At 36.0% G+C, this 17,567-nt stretch overlaps 2 protein-coding genes across 2 annotated transcripts; both read right to left on the reverse strand.

The window, feature by feature from the left end:
* Nucleotides 1-515: 515 nt before the first annotated feature.
* On the reverse strand, nucleotides 516-1,864 carry LOC105139629 (uncharacterized protein At4g22758). Its single transcript, XM_011046133.1, has 2 exons — nucleotides 1,179-1,864; nucleotides 516-1,069 (listed from the first exon to the last, which is right to left on the reverse strand). Exons 1-2 carry the CDS (start codon nucleotides 1,579-1,581, stop codon nucleotides 864-866), a joined length of 609 nt encoding a protein of 202 aa, XP_011044435.1. The 5' UTR covers nucleotides 1,582-1,864; the 3' UTR covers nucleotides 516-863.
* A 7,359-nt stretch (nucleotides 1,865-9,223) lies between these two features.
* On the reverse strand, nucleotides 9,224-17,355 carry EMB1211 (MORN (Membrane Occupation and Recognition Nexus) repeat-containing protein). Its single transcript, XM_011046146.1, has 11 exons — nucleotides 16,625-17,355; nucleotides 15,714-15,785; nucleotides 14,872-14,961; nucleotides 14,596-14,769; nucleotides 13,655-13,745; nucleotides 12,989-13,051; nucleotides 12,854-12,920; nucleotides 12,007-12,110; nucleotides 11,801-11,927; nucleotides 10,640-11,382; nucleotides 9,224-9,802 (listed from the first exon to the last, which is right to left on the reverse strand). The coding sequence occupies exons 1-11, from the start codon at nucleotides 17,275-17,277 to the stop codon at nucleotides 9,380-9,382; spliced, it is 2,607 nt and encodes an 868-aa protein (XP_011044448.1). The 5' UTR covers nucleotides 17,278-17,355; the 3' UTR covers nucleotides 9,224-9,379.
* Nucleotides 17,356-17,567: the final 212 nt, after the last annotated feature.

Raw genomic sequence — 17,567 nt, forward strand, 5'->3', positions numbered from 1 at the left:
TATTATTTTATTTAAAAAAAATCTTGAAATTAACATGTATGACCTGGTCATCAAAAACTCGCCTAGAGTAACTGAATTTTAATATATTAATTTTATTTCCTGCCAACTTCAAATAGGATTCAATTCTGGCTGTATCAAGTTAGCTATTATTTTAATAATCATGCCGTGCTCGGTAAATATTTACAAGAGGATCCACCCAAATAGAAGTAAAATGTCTGAAGTATCTAACCGCAGGTTGGGTAATACTGTAATAGGACAGCAGAGTCACATGTTTTGTTTGCCCTCGTCACATAAAGTTTCATATATCGTTATCATATAATATATCCATACACTTCACGTTTTGAATGCTAAAGAGGTGTTTATTGATAAGGAAATGATCGATTCCGACTAAATCTTGTCTCGTCTCATCTCTTTTCCTTGCATGTTACAAATTGAAATCATAGAAACATGATGGATCATGATTTCTTAGGTTTCCTCTCATTGTAATCATAAATGAAGAAAAGAGAATGCTAAACTACAAGCTCAAGATCTTGGTAATTTCCATAAAATCATTATCAGCATAATAATAACGATAAAAAAAAATAAACAAGAAAATGTACAAACCTACATTCACTTCTCCATTGATTCAAAGCAATAGAGAGGAAAATTTATAGGTCAACAATCCACACTGCACATTTCTACTCCACCACTGCGTTCAAGAATCTCTTGCTCTAATTTGACCCAACAAATATACCTAACACTCTAATACCTAATTAACCCCCCCAAACCCATTTTTACACCCACGATTTGCATTAAAAAAGACTATCAATAATAGCAATTCTGACAACGAATTAGCCAGTAGGCATCACCTGGTGGTTAATTAATCACAGCAGGAAATCCATGAATTTAAGCCAAGGATGAAACCCCCTTTTAGCAGCCTCCTCTTTAACTTCTTTTGAGCATGACGGAGACGACGTCGTTGTCAATCCTCCACTACGACTACAGCTTGCACCGACCATCCCCGATTTTTTTGGACACAGAAAGAAGTTTCTTGAACCCAACGCCATTAGTTTCTCATCCCTATCCAGACCTGCCAAGAAAAAACATTTTCAAAGGTTTCCATCAGTCTCCGCCCTACACGTGTCCACCTCTCAAAATAAACAGAGCTCAAAGCGTGATTTGTTGATGATTAATCTTACTTTCTAAACTAAACTGCGAGTAATGGAGGTCGAATCTGGAGGAGTCATTGGCAATGATCGAACGGCGGCCTTCCTTCATGTACTGCTGGATAGCTGCGGCGATTAGTTCGCCGACGGTGGATTCAAGAGACATCAAAACCTGCACCGCACCAACGCTTCCTTGGACAGTCACGTTGAGTAAAACCTTCGTTAACTTCGGCCTCACATCCGGTACCGTAGCAGGCAAATTCTTCCCGGCCAGCAAGTCCGGGAGTGTCTTCGGCCTTCGAATCCTCGCCTCCGTGATTTCCGCCGGTATCTTCCCGTGAAACGACAACGCTTTTTCATTTAACCTATTTTTCCTGTTTCTTTCCAGTTCCTGTCCTCCTCCTCTCCGGTAACCCTTTGTTGGTGTTGGAGGCATAATTTTAAGCGACAGTAAGGCTATTACACGAAAAAATAAAAATACAATAAAAGATCTCTTTCCCTCCAGTTACTCTATTTCACCAGTTACCTCAAACGGCGGTAGCGAAGGAAACGCGGGCGAGGGAAACCGAGAGCAGGAGAGGAGCGCTGGCTCTCAGGTTTCCGGTAGCTGTTTACTATCATAACCTGTAATGCAAGACCGTGAATAAAAGGAAACCAAGGGGCAATTGAGAAGCGAATTATAGGAGATGGGCATTCCGGGCTGAAAAGCCTTGCCAGCGCTTGCCTATTTATATGGAGAGGACGGAAAGAAACTAGCACGTATTTTCTTTTCAATTATCTGCTATAACCGGTTGCAGAGAGAAAACGGACGGTTTAGGTTTAACTTAATCGATCAACGGTCAGAGAGGAGTGTTATTGACTGCTAATTGCCGGTAGTTAAGGACGTGTGTTGCGTGTGTGGTAATTTTTGAAATTGTTACTGATGCGTGTTAAACGTGTGGGGATGGTGTCCAACTTAACTGTTGGTCTTTGCGATTTGTGGTTGACACGTGGATGGTGATCGTGCGGTGGTTTTGTTCTGTGTGGTGGTCTGAGAAATGGTGAGATGCCAGATAGAGAACGGCTGTTGCGTGTGGTCATATGTTTCCCACGTGTGGATATTACTAGTGGTGAGTCAGAGTAAGAGTAGAGTTGGCTGCTCAGTTAGGCACTGCCTCGAAGTGTCGAGATCAAAATCACAGAAACAGCGTTGAAATCCTCTATTTTACAAAGGAGCAACCTTAATTTAGCTTCCTAAGCAATTACTTTATTATCATTTGAGTCCAAAATATTTTGGTTTTATCAATTTTACTCCAAATAGAATGAAAATTGAACAATGCCACGTCTCCATCTAACCACTTGTTAAATACTTCATTCGACTTGTATTAAATTATAAGTTCTAGTATACTTTAAAAGACGTTTTTACCGTCAAATTATAGTAATTTTCTCCACTTCACCGGCTCATATAAAATGAAGATTTACAATTATTTGGTGATACAATTGTTTATTATAATATATTGAATTCTTTTAGTATTTTTAATAAAAACACTTTAGCGAACACGTGTAAATAGACAGATATTTAACCATTGTTAACAATAAATGGATTTAAGGGTAATATCCTTTATTGTTCATTATATTTGAGGTGAAATAGATGAAAACATAAAACTGAAATGACAATACAACAATATATAGGAGCTAGCATGGTGTGTTTTTTCTCTCCCAAATTGTAAATCGACGTCGTCGAGGTAAATGCGGTGGAGTGTGACACTAGTCGGCACCCTCCGAGACACGTGTCAAACATCGTGTGGGTCATATCTGGTCCCGCAACCACGTGGTGGGATTGGGCGACGAGAAATTCCAGCACGCGTATGTTGGAACGTGTAAATAGACTATTGGTTAGATAACCCCACGTAACCTCCCCGGATTGGACCGATGCTGATTTCATGTGGCTTGTTTTCCTGTCATTAACATCAACCATACGAGATTCTGCATTTTGTCATGGCATCAATTATTATGTTAGTTGCGTTGAAAATCAGACGGGATTGTTTACTACCTTGTCAAAAAGGAAGCCGTCTGCGTTTTGCAGTTGACAACTTAGCTGTGAAGGAAAAAAAGGGACCGAAATTAAATGAAAGTTGTGTATTATTTTTTAAATTATTTTTAATTTAAAAATATATTCAAATAATATTTTTTACTTTAAAAAATTATTTTTTATATTAAAAATTTAAAAACATAAAAAAATTAATTTTAAATAAAAATTTTAAATTTAAAAAAATATATAATTTCAACCGTTATTTTTTGTATATTTCTTTTGGCAGTTAAAAATTTATGTTTTTCTTTAATACTATGACATATTTATTTAAAAATAAATTACTCTTCCAGCAATTTTAAAACTATATATTCTATATTGATGTGGTATATTTAATATATTTTATTAATAATTGCCCAGTGATTTAAACCTAAAAAACTAAGGATATGAACTAATCTCCTTGATTGTTAGGAGAATTTATTGAGATTAGTAGAAAGTTTGTGTATGTTTGGTGTGTCAGGCCAACTTTATTAACCAAATTAAAGTACATCTTGCCAGAATGGAATCTTACTATTACTTTTTTATAATATTATCAAATCATGAGACTTCATATTAGTTTCATATTTATTTTTTCTTACAGATAAATCGCTGATAATATCCAAATCACGTTTTAAGGGAGCTTTTGTCTTAATTATTTATGAGTGGGATTGCCCATGTGAGGTTCTTCGGATTTGGAAAAGAATATATTATAAAACAAGGTAGTATCCTTTGAATGCTAATCTTATCAGAAGATTCTTTTTCAAGAAAATTTCAATCCCGTGCATGATATTTTTCAAAAAATGACTTTGTAGATTTTTTTACGCAACTTGCATTACTTTTATCTTTGTTGTTTAGTTATTATTTTTTGGGAGAAGTTCGATATTTTCTGTGCATGAGCAGGAAGGGTCAAAGAGGTACGTACCCAGGATTGCAGTGTGTATACATAATCGTATGACTTCTTGGTGACTCGTGGGCGAGAATATAAAAGATTTGAAAGATGAAAGACAACGTAAGAGGAAGAATAGCTAGGCCAAGAAATTTGTGATATTTTCATTGAATATCGATTAACAAGCGAAAGAAGACCGTACTGCATGCTAGGATAAGAACGAGCTATGTATATCTGGTTATGGGATTGCGTCTGGTCTCAAAGGACTGAATTTTCCGTTCTTGTCGAGTTGCTAGCTACAAATTCAGCTTGGTTATATCTTCTATAATAGTTCTTGAAACCCAGCTCGAAGTTTAATTTAATTCAAAGTTTAAATTGCAAGTTGATAGCTAGAATCAATCTAAGTTTTTTTTTAAAAAAATAGCTAGAATCAATCTAAGTTTTTTTTTTTTTTAAGCTTTTTAAGTGACTCGGCCTGAGTAATAGTTGAGTAAAAAATTACTGTTTTTTTTTTATTTCTATTTTTGCACATATAATATTACAATGATAGAAGCAGCTGCGTTTTGATTTAAGTTACGAGGTTTATTAGCATCCATATATATATATAAAAATACATGTGTAGAGGTTTATTAGCATCCATATATATATATATATATAAATACATATGTTGTTGTCATGAAGCCAATCAAGCTATCCGAGGAACATTATATTATATTAAATTAGAGCATCAAACTCATTTCTTGTTGTATGAGAGATACTCCCATTAATCTATTAAAGCAGACCGCCTCATTATTTGAGATATTCCAAGTTTCCAGCAACCTACTTGGTTTTCTTAGTACAAGAAAAGGAAGCTAGCGGAGAACAGCTCCAACGTTTTGGTCTTGACATCGGGTTGGATTCACTTTGACTGAGCCTTATCACCTAAGAGTGAAATGTTTAGACCGATACTCTGTCTTCTTTCCCTATTCTTTTGGCTATCATTGTAATAAATCTTTTCGGCATTAAAACAAATCTATTTATTGAGCGGAAATGTATTGTTTAGAATCCAATTGTTTCAAGAATTTCACCTTAAAAAAAAATGTAACCCATAATTATTAGATTAGTTTATGGATCATATGGAAGTAAATTTTGATTAATCATTTTTCTTAAAACAATACTATTTTTTTTAGATTAGTGGAAATGACATAGCCGGATTTGAAACGGGTGTGTTTAGATCAATCTAAAATCTTATTCCGGTCATGAATATTTTGAAATAACATGTCAGGTTGGATTTAGTTTAATTATAACTATATATGATTGATTATTGGGTTGATGAGCTATGTATAAGCAGTCTTATCTCTGCTTTAAACCCAAGTCATGCATACATGCACTGGAGTGGATTAGAAGGAGCTCAAGTTAATATGCCGATATGTGTTTTTTTCATATCACAGATAAACAATAATTTTAGAGAATGCTTATAACTCGGATAAGGCCAATGAAGCCTAAAGATTGGGATAAAATCAAACAAGATAGCCTCGAGGAAAAGAAAGATTGAGATTTGGAGTGTCTTGCCTTGATCTTTAATTCAAGCAATTAACCCTGAGATTTCTTTCTTTTCTTCCAAGTATCAACAACAAGAATTACATCTGTGTTTATTTAATGATTAAGTTATTTTCAAGTTGATATTATTTTTTTAATTAATATGAATATCTGCATTTACTTGTATGCATTTTAATTAATTTTTTAGATTTTATAAATTAATGACTATGTAGATCTCTAGTAGTTATCATATTAGTAATTACAATATTTAAATTTAAAATTATAGAAAAAACAAATATTTTAATTTTAAACTCTTATTACAAGACCACTTGAAGTAGATGTTTTGTTTTTTTATATAAATCAGAGGGAGATATTCCATGATTGGATTCTAAACAAATCATTTACATTTAAATTAGTATATTCATGAGTATTTCTTCCACACAATTAGAAAACCCGTGTACACTTCTAACTTTTCGAATGAATAATTATACTTTATATAAAATTAATCCAAGCTATTGACATTAATAGCATCAGGGCATGCTAAACTCTACGGTTGTTGTTTGAGTATAGTATTTTAATACAAAATTTAAAATTGATTTTTATACTTTCAAAACCATTCATACATGAAAATATATCATTTATATCTCCCGTAGTTCAATCTTTTTATACATATCTAGAAAGTATCCAAATACTATTTAGAATACATCACACAAAACATTACCAATTCCACTAAACTTCTCCGTGTCATTCGTAATTATTTTAAATTTATTCATGGTTTTGTCGCATGGCTTTATTATCAATAATTTATGGTCTTCAAATCATATTTGATTGCGCTAACATTGACGGCTCTCCCACCCCAAAGGAACACTTAACTTGGTGTATATTCTTTTCTTCTTCTTCTTCTTCTTATTCTTATTATTATTTGGGAAATAATTTCTCCAGTATTATTATTATTGTTGGCAATATTCCCAGGCTGCCATCTTAGTTTTGGGGGGTAAACAAAGGCTACACATTTGTTGAGACTAGAAAAGATAAATAGGAGGACAAAGGTCTAATCTTACGTCTACTTATTATCTAGATTATTTTTATTTATTTATATAGATATATGGACTAATTTATACGTATCACAATTAATTTCATGGTTTATCAGATATTCTACAAATTCAGTAAAGATATAAGATCGTAGGAATAATAAACGTGTATAGTGAAGCTTGAATCTAAATACAAAAAAAAACAATTTTTTTTTATCATTAGGCTAATACTTCAAGTACCAGATCATTCTTGATCATAGGCAGTACCAGATCATTCTTGATCATAGGCATAAAGGGTTGAAGATAAGTACAAGAACACGCAAACAGCAGGTCCACAAGACAGAAAATTCTAATATTTGAATCCCGATAGTACGTAGCTCCATTAGAAAGGGTTCGATTTCAATAAATCTAAAAACAAACAAAAAAACAAGTGGATAATAATTGGCGATCACAAAAGATTTCAATAGCTAATAATTTCTTATTATTTAGACACAAATATGTAATAGAAGGGTGGGGATTATATGTCCTCATTTCCCAGACTGAAAATGAAAACCTTGAAGTTTCCTTCTTCCTACGTAGTTATCCTTGAGACCAGTTGCATGATCACCAGCACCTGAGTTTTGCCTCAGCATGGATGAGAAGTTCTTTAGAATCCTAAGCTTCAAGATGAACATGGTTCTGATAAATTCATAGGTGGGTTTTGGATGCTTCAACTAGTCAACAGCGCAGCTGCAATTCAGACCGTGACACCATAGTATTTCACAAGGGATTAAGGTGTCCAAATTGAATTCAATCAATTTGAGTCACGGTCACTATAATTAGGCTTTGGTCCCCCCTTTAAGAGTAGTCTTGTAGTGAACAATTTGCCAATTTGGCAGGGCGTGCAAAATTGAATCATGGTCCCAGAGCATACTGCCTCATGCTTTACAAATACTTGGTCTATATTTTATTTGTAAAAGAAAAAAAAAGGCAAGAAAAGTGTTAGTGAATCTCCATTGGATAGCATGTGATAATAAACAAAATAAAAATAAATACAAAAAGGAAATTCAGAACCTAGTTGGGGTAGATATTTATTATAATAAAGAGCTTAAAATAAGAAATTTGGAGAAAAGTAATATAGGATAGAAGGACTAAGACAAGGATTGTATTTGGTTAGTATTATAGGATAGAAAAAACATATACATAAATAACATAAATGTGTTTGATAGAGGGACTAAGACAAGGATATATATATATATATATATATATAGAACAGTGTTAAAATGAATTTCTGCTCTTTCAAAATTAAATATACATGAGACATATGATCTCTACCTCTGTCTCATATATCTCAAGACAACCAAAATATAAGATACAAGAGTTTATAGTATTTTAAAATTTAAAGACCTATGTCAACTGAATATTAGAAGAAAAAAGATCTATGTCAATTGATACTTGCTCTGCCCATCATTCTTATCCTTTTAGAGGAACTCAACTCTACACTCACGGACGGATAACTGAATTTTTGTTCAAATATTTTAAATATTTTTCTATGACAAAATATACACATAAATTCTTTGTTTTTATTTTATTTTATTTTATTTTATTTTTTATTGTGTCAGATGCTATAGAGTTAGCTCTAGTAGTTAGAAAGGGTAAAACTCTTGTGAGCCATTGTCTTAAAATGGATTCGAATTAGGTTTATTTAAACAATGTTAAAAGATAGACTTGATTAAATTCAAGTACTTTGAGGAGTTAATTTATAATCTAGCTAACTCAACATGTCAATTCATAATATAACTGGCTATATTAAATTTAGATAAAATTAGGTTATATCAAATTTTAGAATTTAATTTTTATATTTTATCCAAACAATATTTTGGAATGAGTCTGAATTGATTGATTGACCTAGAGATTGGCCATTTGAGATACATGGCCTTCACCACCAATCATCACCCAAGACTAAAAACCCATTTGATCACACCGAATGGTTCTCATAGGCAATTATTGAAATACGAGGTGCAGCCATGTCCATCCCGCTAGTATATATGTTGCATGGATATTCCAAATGGCCGCAGCAGTCACAAATGGGAATTAGTGATCGGTTGAATGTGAGCCATGACCTGTCCAGATGAGGATACAATGCCACAATCAAACTAGAAATAAACAACCCCAAGATAACGATTACTCAATTCCAATCCCACAGATTCCATAAGGCCCTTTAAAGATAGAGAGCACCCTCTGTCTTGCCACTATCAGGCAGACAGGCACTCTAGAGATTTCAGTAATTGCTGATATTCCGTCTGTCTCCATCGGCAGCCGCTGCTGACTTGAGCCAGCTTTCAAAATTCTGTTGAAGATAAGTGGGGGCGGGAATAATCAATCTACTTTTAGTGGTTGGATCCTACTGCTAAAAAACGAAAGGTAAAGACACACCAGCCCATTTTGACAGCATCACCTCCATCTTGGGGCTCAACAACTGATACTAATAAGAAACGTTTTTTGAAGCTTTACTTACCAATACTTGCATCGAAAGAAAACTCGTGAAAGAAGCCGTGGGGTTTCACAGCAGCCACGGAAATCCAAAAGCAGGCACCGTTATATGGCCAGAAACATCCAAACTTCCAGGTTCCAACAATTTGCATTCTCATATGTTCCATCACCTTATCCGAAGGAAACCAAAATACAGAGTACATAGACATTTTGCCAAAAAATTGAAATGTGGTCTCTACAAAATTGGCCATCTTGCAATATCATGAAATTCCTATCTAATTTAAGAGAGGAAAGGCTCATACTTAATTGTATTAGTATATGATTCTAAATAATACAATTGTGTGTGCAATGACAATATGGTGTCTGAATCTCTCTCTGGTGCTGCATGCAACCAAGGATGCCTCTGTTTTCGTGGCTTTTTTAGATTTTCTCTGGGGTTCACAGAAGCTGAAGGATGGGATAGAATTCGTGACAAGGAATGTAACCGAGACATCTTTCCAATGGAATGGTTTGTAGCTTGAATCCTCTGATCTGCACAGCTTTCAGCTCTCAACCTTCCCTTCTGGCCGAGGACTGGGGGGAAACAGACTGAATTAACCATTCCAGAGAGGTCATTAGGGCATTCTACACAAAGGGAAGGAGTTGCCTTCTGCGGCAATCTTTTCTTCCATGTTAAAAACGATTGTTGTAGCCTAGAAGGAACCTGCAAACCAGCCGAATGAGAAAATCAAGTCAAGCCAGTGGAAAAGGTATAGGAAACGGTCAACAGATCACAAGGGGGAGATACAAAAATAAGTCTTCACAAAGAAAAGAACATCCATATAACTGCATGCAAGTCCATCTAAAACACAAGTCATCTCCTGATGGGAGAATAAAACTAAGCATCCACAGAACTGAACATCAAACCACTCTAGCCTAAACCAAACAGCTTGCATTGTCAAACTAAAATACATCTCCCAAAGGAAACCAATCGATATTCCAGAAGTTGATGAACGGCAAATCTCATAACCCATTTACTAAGGGGTGGCAAACAAGATGGATAGATGAACAGGGAGGAAAAGACATGGAGAAAAAGATCACCTTTTTTGGTTGCATAGATATACTCCCCAGGAAGGAAAGAAGGATCAATCCTACCTTTCAAGCTTACATTTTTCAATCCATCTGATTTGGATGAATTGATACATCATAGGCGCTTCTTTTTCTTTTTTCTAACCCTTGACTAATTTATTCCAAACAAACAGACAAATGGTGTTCGAGATTCAACAAATACTTTGTAACCTTTATGCATAGGAAAGTGAAAAAAAAATCATGGTTTGGATATTTAGAGGATGGTGTGATGCATCAGGACTAGTCAGGTAACTTGAACCAAAAAAGAAATCAGCGGCATTGCAGATATTTTCCTTCTAATGAAATGTAAAGCCTCAGAAAGCAGATATTTGTCAAACCTTGCATATTACAGCTTCTTTTTTTCTAAACGTTGGAGGGCATTCAGATTGACTGCTAAGCACATGGAAAAGAATTCATGGAGTTTTGAACTTACTGTTGAAAGAAGACTACAGGAAGCAAATGACAGTGATGATGCAGAAAATGGAGCTCCTGCAGGTCTGTTTCCTTTCTTGTCATTCTTTGTTGGGTCCTCATCTTGGGTCACAGAACCAAAACTTGATGGTGTAACATCCTCCTCCTCTTCCTCCTCCTCCTCCTCCTCCTCCTCCTCTTCATCATCTTTAGCTAGAGGTTTCTCCTCCTGTTGAGGTGACACAAAGGTACTTTCCCCCCCCTGCAAACCAATTTCAACCTCCTCTTCCTCCTCCTTTTCTCTCATCTTCAGCTCCTCATCCAAGTCTTCCATGGTCTCCTCTAAACACAATTCAGCCTCTATCAACTCAAGTTCCTTTTCATACAGCTGTATTTTAATCTCGCTAGCTTTCTTCTTCTCTTCAGTCCATTTCTCTAGTTTACCATGCACCAGCTTGCACACATTATCAGCTCTTTTTAGAAGTTGCTGCCATATGTTTTCCTTCTTTATCACCTCCTCTTTTCCATAAAACTCATCAAAACCAAGAGGCAGAAACTGAACTTTATCAGGATCAAAATCTTCCCCATCTTTCAGAGATGGCTGCCAAAATAACCGAACCCCATGTTCCTCATCCTCAACCCAATCAATTATTCGTCCAGTTGGTGTGTGTAAGATGACAGGATTTTCAGTATATATGCGCCTGGATGGATCTTCAGGATCAGGTTCTGGTTCCTTGTCAAGAACAATGAATTCAGGAGTCTCCTCTGTCCAGAAGAATGTAAAAAAGTAAGCACCAAACAAAAAGGGAAAAAAAAAAAAACAAGCAGCATTGGGACTGAACCAGGAAAACACTAGCAACTAGCCTAAAAACAAGTTAATTGGACTATCTTCATTAACTGGTTGTGGCTCCATAAAAGCATGCTAAATGCCTGGATCAAGAAAGAACAAAATGAGGGCACAAGACAATTTATCTTGGCATCAAAAGGTGAGACATTTTAATATTATTTTCATTTGCAAATTAATGTCGTGTTTGTTTTGAAGAGAAGCACATAAACAAGAAGAAGAAAACTCTTAATGACCTGATGAAAAGGCATGCATCATGAAGTTGCACACCTATCCATACAACTAGCCACAAGCAAAATTTCTCGCAGGACTAGAGAGAGAGAGAGAGAGAGATGATACCATTCTCCCACCAGTATGAAAGCTCAGCAGGCATAGGCAATCTCAGTGGAGCTTTATAAAAGGAATTTAACCACATCTCTCTTTCTTGATCTACCTCATTTACATATCTTTTCCAATAATCAGGTACCTGCCAAACAAGCACATTTGTTCTCATCCTCTCCATGGCCTAAAAATAAGTCTAAAAGTAGGTAAACAAAGTAACTTACTTCGTAGAACTGGTTGATGAAGCCTGGCGCCATCCATACATCTTCATCCTCATAGAAATAGGGATGTTGAGGATCACTATATGGACCAAACGCTTCCCTAACCACTGTGGGCAAACATAATACCAAAAGAAGAATAAATGAGAGATAACATAATCAATACATTATGGAAGAATTCTGCAATAGAAAACCACTGTGAGCAAACATAATACCAAAAGAAGAATAAATGAGAGATAACATAATCAATACATTATGGAAGAACTCTGCAATAGAAAATTGGATACGCAAATGTGCAAGTTAGCAGTTATAAATCTAGTGACAGTTGCGATTAGAGGCATTAATTGTCATAATTCAGTGGGGGGAAACATGGATGTCTAAAAGATGAACAAAAGCTTAAGCATTCAAGCAAGCAGGCTGAAACCCAGTGCTATATCCTACATTCCCAATTCCCATGCTTCAACATGTATGATGTTACGATGCTTAGTTTGAATGCTTGAATCCTGTCTCCAAAGAACATTTTACCAGCCACATCTAACAAGAAGACTTTGTATCCATGACGATAATATTTTTGAGAGATATGACAGCATATACCTTGGCCAGCCATCATACGTGCATCTCTAAATCAATAACCAAGGTTGTGTTGTCTGTCAATTTGTACAGTATAATCTACGTGATTACACAAAATGGATATTATATTTCATCAGTTACTGATTATCACCACATAACAAAAAAGTCAAACCCTGACTTTCCAGGCCCAGTCGATGCATTACTTTGTAACTCAATTGCTACTATTCCATAACTCTATTGCTACTCTCCATTAAACGCGATATTTGGAGTAAAAAAGACATACTTCCATCTGGTTTATTGACAAACATCCTAGCCTTTGCAGCAGCTACTTCAGCTATTCCTGCGTGCACCTGTAAGACCTTTTTGTAAGAGAAATATCTTAGAAAAGTTTAACCTTTAAAGGAAAGTGATAACATACCGCAGAAATGTCTTCATCACAATCAGTAGCATCCTCTACAAACTCTCCAAAGTAGAACCTACCCTGTATGTACACCAAAAATAGGGGGTCACTCTTTTATGAAATTAAAATGGAAAAAACAAAAAAGCTGTTATCCAGTTATGGTCCTGCCACAGTGCAGTGCTGGGAAGGAAGGTTTGGAGACAGTATATCCTTCAACATATATGCATGAAATAATTGCTTTCAAGACTCCACCTGCAGCTTTGTGGTTACACCCATGGCTTCCACCCAGGCAAAGTGACCAAGCAATAGTTACTTTGACACTTTACCAGGAATGGAAATTTTACTGAAATATTAAGAGTTGTAAAACACACAAAAAAAAAAAAGAGCAGACCAATTACACACATCAAATTTATTGGTTGTGCATATCTGTGTTCATGACATTTCTATCACCACAGTGCATACTTTCAAGCCAGTGGATTTGATTTAATTTCAAGTCTTAAATAATCATTTCCAACTTTGCCACTTGTTACTTGAAATATCAACTCTCTTATGATACGGAGCACTAACAGAGAAAAATTGGATCCCGATATTATTCCAAGTTTGTGTTGACCCTTCAACAGATTAGCATTAAAGTTACATACAGGCCGAGCTCTGAAATATGGTTTTAATATTTCATGAACCTACAAATATGGTGCGCTCATTGACTTCGTAGACACCGCAACCATGCATCCTACCATGCTTCCATTCACCAGCATAACGGTACCGACCTTTCTCCCTGACATAGAAACACTATCAACATTAATTAATTATCACATGAAACATGCATTCACCAAAATAAAAATCCATGTCTTCTATGAGAAAAAAACAAAAGATTCATACAATGCAGTAGCACTTCTTTATCTTTAGAAAAGATAATTGTACAGATAAAGATCGTTCATACTGACACCAATAAAAACAAACAAGTATATCACTTAGCATCAAAAAGATGGTTAATTGATGATCATCTATTACTCCATTGCCTAGTTGCGTATCAGATTTTCTCCATCTTTTCAGTTTTTTGGGGGTCATTGGATTATAGGGCCATCACTTCTAGCAGTTTGGAGAGCAGAATCCTTGACTCATTGCCTTCGATTGGATCCTTGTAAGATGGGAGGTATGCCCAAGGAGTTAGTAAACACATGCTCCAATGCTGTCATTGTGATCTTGAAATTCAACTTTGGTTTTGTTCACCTCTTTGGGATTTTATGGGTTATGGCAATGGTACCACAAACACCAAATGTGTGTATGCAAAATGGAAATAGAGAAGTATCTTCACCTTAAAACAGCAGGCCTGTTTACAATTTCCTGCTCTTACTAAGACTAAGTGGGAAACAGCTTCTAACTACATTTTAAAGGATAACTTTGAAAGGATGCAACACACGTGATCTCAAGTTCAAACCAAAGTAGCATGCCAACTCATTGACCCTCAGATAAAGGGAAGAAACCAGGCACTTAGGCAAGCAATGGGATTGACGTTAAGATATGCTGAAGATTTGAAAAACATAAAAAGTTTAGGTAAAAGATGTGAACCAATCTAACAATAACAGAAAACAAAAATAACTCACAGCTGATTACAAAGAACTTACGGTTTTTCCCCGAATTGTCTAATCCACTCATCATTCTCGTAAAAAGGTATTTCATACTGCCCTCCAGCCAGACGCATGCTATCTTCAATATCCATCTCCAGCCATTTCCTGTCCTCTGGAGACATAAAATCTCTAGATATAATTCTTCCCTCAGCACGCATCTTTTCTTCAAGCCTGAAAAGATGGTCATAACCAACTCAAGTTATTTATTCTGTTTGGAAAAAGATCACACCTTAACCATACTATGATTATGAGAGAAACGGATCGTGAACATACTTGGAACCTGGTATAGGTTCCATATCAGGTATATCAACTTCTACCACTCCGTGCCCTTCCATGTTGTTCCGGAGCCACTCACCTTCATACCTACAGTAAAGGAATAACATAAAAGTCTGAGTAGAAGGCGCATTGCTAATAGGCCAAGCAAATTCTTGATGATGGATAGATAAATAGAGCTTTAAAGTGTTTCTATCCTGGTTTCAAAATTATGGAGCCTAATACACATCAAAATCTAGACATACAGGGGCTGTGAAAGTGGCAAGCTCTCTAACAGCATATGAAAAATTGACTGTTCGGTAAGCTTGGAGTTTTTCTGACTTTACTATGAAGAAAAAAGAAAAAGCGGGAGGGTGCTGAAAAAGCATGTATTTTCATTACTAAATTGCATCCAAGGAGCCTAGATACAGTCTTTGCACATCATGAAGGGGTTTCTTCAGCTATGGCGAAGCTTCCTATATAAATCTACCATACAACATTATTTCCTCTTTTTTCCAAGGTTGCTAAATCACAATGATCATTCAAAGACTAGGATGAAGTCAAATAATTATCTGCCACGCGGTCCTTTTTCTTTCCTTTGTTTTTCATAACTCCAAGTTCTTAGTTTCTAAAAAAGTACTTTTAATGCAGGCATAAATCTCAGACACTCACACGCTAGTTTAAATTGTATTGGATATTTGATAACAACATGCCATGTACTAGCTAGAGAACTATAATCGCAGTGCATCAGCACTTCTATTTTCTTGATGACAGTGTACATCAAATTGTGTCACTTTTCTGTTAACTTTCCAATGGATAAATATAAGTGCAAGTGCAACTTTTAAGATAGACAGAGTACAAACCTGACAAGCCCCTGTTCAGCAACATAAACACCCTTGCCATGTGCCAAGTCATCCCAAACAGTGCCTTCATACCTTTACAAATCCAAAACACGATATAACAAGTTGGTGAAAAGAATTCTCGTGTGATGAACTAGGATGGAGAGATCATAGAAAGGATCAAATATACATCCAGACCAGACTGTACATGAGCAATTAAAGGCATATTTTATTAACCTCGTAAATTATAACTGTGATAAATAAAGTCCAGTCCATTAGTCACACACACACCCTAAGCTACTAGACAAATAAATGAAGAGTTCAAAATCGAAAAACAAACTGAATCATCCGATTATCACTATTGAAATCATCTCAAAACTAAGGGAACGTTTTGTGGTGTGTAATTTCATTGCAAGCTAGCAAGCATACCATGGTTTAATCACCTTTAACAACTTAAATTGAATGAAGAATTATGAACCACACGTAACAAAGCAGTACACGAAACAACATACTCCGTTTTCTTCGCACCGAAAATAATCAACAGGAATTGAACATAGACTCACGAAACCCCATCCAAAAAACTGGAATAATCATGAATCCAATTCCTCTAAGAACACCAACGCAGATTTAAACGCATTTATACAAAAATTACAAGATCAAATCCCGCGAAACCCCATCCAAAAAACTGGAATAATCGTGCATCCAATTCCTCTAAGAACACCAGCGCAGATTTTAACGCATTTATACAAATATTACAAGATCAAATCCCACCATAAACCAAGCAAAAATCACCAACCATTCATCCAATTGCTCTCAATATCACCAACGCAGCTATAACCACAAAGCAAATTATCAAAAATGAACCAAAACCTATGTAACGAAACACAACCAAAAAACAAAAAACACAACAACGAGCAAGCTTTACAAGCACTTACGAGCTACCATCTTCGAAAATGTAGCTAACCCAAGTCAAGAACTCCTCAATCCTATCTAGTTCTTCAATAACAGCTTTCGGATTCGAGATATCATAATGATTATCAGGAATCACCGGATAAGGCCTCCTATAAGGCACGTAAAAAGGTGCGATAGGCGGGTCTCTCCCTTCTTCTTTCATCTTCCTAACAATATCCCAATCCTCCTCATCCGCCCACACTGGGTCCCACCCTGGTTTCGTAGATTCCCATGGAGGGTCAGCCCACAGCTCCTTCAAATCCTCTTCCCTCCAATTCTCTTTGTCCCTTGGAAAATCAAACAAATCCTCGTAAAAAACATAGTTTCTGTCTTCTTCTTCTTTCATCCTCTTCATCCTTTTGCTCTCCAAGACCTCCGCGAACCGCGCAATGTTTTTCTCCGGTGTGTTTTCCGATTCTGGGATTTCATCTCCCGGCCTGGTGTAGGTGACAACGCCGTCCTCTTGGTTGGTGGATGATTGAGTGTAGTCGTAGTCGTAGTCATAGTCGGAGTCGGAGTCGGAGTCGGAGTACGAGGAAAAAAGGTTGTTGTCTTTGTTGGTATCAGCATTAGGGTCTTCTTGTGGGTTCGGGTCGGGTGAGTCGGTGGTTTGGTCTGCTGAGTTATCGCCGGCCATGTTTGGAGGATAAGAAGGAAATGAGCGAGGAGGGAAGCGTGAGAAATGGATAGGTGTTTTTAAGTGGGAAGGGTTTTGGGGATTTTTGTCCGTTACTATTATCCTTTTTTATTTTATTTTTTTTCAGTCTTACAGTTTTACTGCCTTTTCTTTTTTAATATGAAAGAGAGTTGTTTTTCACTTTTCTTGTTGGTAAAATTACCTTTTGTTTTCGAATTCGATGGATTGGTGATGAAAATGGGTAAAATGTTGATAAATAAAACGGTTGATGTGATTTCCTGCTTTTTTCT

Source organism: Populus euphratica, unplaced genomic scaffold (assembly GCF_000495115.2).
Source record: "Populus euphratica unplaced genomic scaffold, PopEup_1.0 scaffold3.1, whole genome shotgun sequence".
In the NCBI taxonomy this organism is placed as follows: Eukaryota; Viridiplantae; Streptophyta; class Magnoliopsida; order Malpighiales; family Salicaceae; genus Populus; species Populus euphratica.